Source organism: Octopus bimaculoides, chromosome 28, assembly GCF_001194135.2.
Source record: "Octopus bimaculoides isolate UCB-OBI-ISO-001 chromosome 28, ASM119413v2, whole genome shotgun sequence".
NCBI classification, from domain to species: Eukaryota; Metazoa; Mollusca; class Cephalopoda; order Octopoda; family Octopodidae; genus Octopus; species Octopus bimaculoides.
Genome location: NC_069008.1, coordinates 9,113,399 through 9,116,390, shown reverse-complemented (window position 1 = coordinate 9,116,390; position 2,992 = coordinate 9,113,399). Strand labels below are relative to the sequence as shown.

The window sequence follows — 2,992 nt, the reverse complement described above, 5'->3', positions numbered from 1 at the left end:
ATATATATATATATATATATACATGGTGGTTGTCTACTCCTTACACAGAGTTTGACCACCTCCTGTAGCTACACTTTAGCCCTTTCATGGCGTCTGATGTGGCTTTTCAAACTAGACAATGTTCTGAAAAGACACCCACATGGATTGCAGCTCTGATTTGGACCTGCCGATAAGTTCTGCACTTTGTGGATCTTAAAATATCTTTTGAGGCCTCCATTGGATTTGCAGATCTTCTGGCACACACTGCATTCAATGGTGTGCACAGACATATAAGCAGAATAGGTGGTGGAGGTTTGTTTTCCATGCATTCACAGATAAGATTCAAGCCCACCTTTATTCACCATCCAACTCAATCCGAAGCAAGGGTTTCTATATCTTCTGGAACCATTCGAAGTGACTTCATAGTAGTCCTTATGCCATCCTTAAACCCTTTTTTATGTTTACACTGATAGCGTTTCCCCTCTGCATGCTCACCATAAAACAGCTGTTTCACCATGCATTCATCTGCCATTTGAACAATAGGGCCACACTATTCCATTTGGTTCCTCAAAATCATAGCTTTAATTCAGTTGATGCCTGCAGATGTAAGGACATCTATTTGGAGGAAAAGAACTCCATTTAATTTTTTTAATGTGATGAAGGCATTTTTGGTGGAATTGTTCTAACAGTTTAAAATGCCTTTCATAACAAGTCCAAGTTCCACAGGAATACAACAGGGATGGTAAGACAAATAATTTATAAAGAGCCAGCTTTGTATTCTTATTTATATGTTGCTGGCATCAAACGCGTGACTCCAAGCCACCAAATGCCTTTGCTGCCCTTTGAATTCACAGCTGTATTTCTGTATCAAGATTTCCATCATTTTGAACAGAGCTTCCAAGGTAGACGAACGAATCAACAACCTCAAGCAACTTTCCCTTAACAAAAATTTTAGTGGGGCTTACAAACAGCACCACACACAGGTTGATGCATTACAACTGTTTTTTTCAAGTTGATAGTCAAGCCAAAATCACCACAAGTCAAGTCAAATGCAGATACAAGAGATTGCAGACCTGTTTCAGAATGATTGACAAGATCGCAATCATCAAAGTACAAAAGTTCCCTAATGAGTGAAGTAAAAACCTTCGTTTTGAATTTCAGTCTGGTCAGATTGAAAACATTCCCTGTTTGATATTTAATGTAAATACCCTCCTCAGAGTTTTGAAAAGCATGTGACAACACAACATCAAAGTATATTGCAAAGAGGGTGGGTGCATCAAGGTCTCCTTGCTTTACTCCATTTTCCACAGCAAAAGATTCAGAGAGCCTACCACCAAAATTAACTCTAGCTTTTATATCTTGATGCAAAGCCCTGATCATGTTTACAAATTTTCCTGGGCAACCTATTTTCCTTAGAATTAGCCACAGAGCATTTCAATTAACAGTACTGAATACTTTGCTCAAATCAACAAAGCAATGGTATTGAGCAAGATTCTGTTCAATGCACTTTTCATGTAATTGTCTGACAGTAAAGATACAATCAGCTGTGCCCCTGGAAGAACGAAAACCACACTGTGGGCTAGTACCTTTCGAACCTCAGACAAAAGCAAAATCCCACAAAAATTACCACACAGATCCTTTGGCCCCAATTTATACATGGAGACTAAAATGGCACCAATCTGGTCTTGAGGCACTTTCTCAGTTCTCAAACAGCGACAAATTAATATATTTAAGAGTTCAAACATTTTGTCATCCTCATATTTCAAAACTTCTGCACAGATTCCATCAGACCCTGGAGACTTATTGTTATTCAGCTTATTCACAGCTAAATAAATGTCATTTAAAGTTGGTTCAAATGCCATCTTTTCTATAACTGGAAGGTGTTCCATTTTTTCTATCATCCCCATGTCAACGGATGATGGTCTATTCCAAAGTGCAGAAAAATGTTCTATCCAGCACTTATGAATAGAAGTAGTGTCAGTCAGAAGCAAACATCCATTTGCTGTTCTCACTGGAACTATTGAAGAAGATTTGGGGTCATATACCTCCTTAAAATAAGAGTACAAACCCTTAGTATCATTTCTATCAGCTGCTTCTTGTGCCCCCTTTGTTCTATCATTCCACCATTCCTGTTTAATTTTCCTTAGAGCAGTCTGCACTTTCCCTTTCAGCAAGCTTCATTTGAGTTGGGGTTCAAGGACTGAGAAAGAAGTGTATGGCCTAAGTCTTGTTTTACTAAAAGTAGATCATGAATTTCTGCTGATCTATCTGAGAACCAATCTCTGGACCTATGTGATTTAAATCCCACTGACAAACTTGCAGCCTGAAATACTTTTCTTTTGAAATCTTCCCATAGATTGTTTGGGTCAAGATTGATATTTTCTGTAGCATCATGGAATCTTTGCAAGTTGCTTGATAACTGAAAGTTTGCAACATTAAACTTTATATATATACATAAACACCCACACACAAACCATCAAAAAGATAAAAGAAAATAATCACAGGAAAAATAGGAAAGCAAAACAGAAAAAGGGAAATTGCTTACCTTTGACCTTCAGCTAGCATTTCAACTTTGAAAGCTTGAGCTTCGGCAGGGCGTTTCACGGTACCAACCAGTTCCTTCTCTTTCCTGATCACCTCCTTCTCCTCCACATCGATCTGTTTACGACGCTCGACAACATCAATCTCAATCTCTTCAGTTCTGATCTTCTGTTTCTCTTTGGCACCTTGAAGTTCGTACGCCAGCTCTGCCTCAGCCTTCTTTGTGTTCACTTCCATGTCAAAAGCAGCCTTCTGCATCTGGAACAATCTTGATGCATCGGCAACTTTAGCATCAGCAGCATATTTAGCATCCATTCCGACTTTTTCACATTCTGCTTCCTGCAGATAGAGAACAAGATATTGAGAGAGGGAGAGGGGGAGAAAGAGAGAGAACAAGATATTGAGAGAGGGAGAGGGGGAGAAAGAGAGAGAACAAGATATTGAGAGAGGGAGAGGGGGAGAAAGAGAGAGA

General features: G+C 39.1%; 1 protein-coding gene across 1 annotated transcript in view; it reads right to left on the bottom strand.

Annotated features, from left to right (window-relative positions):
* The window catches only part of LOC106872323 (flotillin-2), a 91,165-nt gene that overhangs the window by 21,897 nt on the left and 66,276 nt on the right, over nucleotides 1-2,992 (bottom strand). Inside the window, exon 5 of the mRNA XM_052977764.1 lies at nucleotides 2,525-2,859. Coding sequence (XP_052833724.1) covers nucleotides 2,525-2,859 — 335 coding nt within the window. The remainder of the gene's footprint in view (nucleotides 1-2,524; nucleotides 2,860-2,992) is intronic.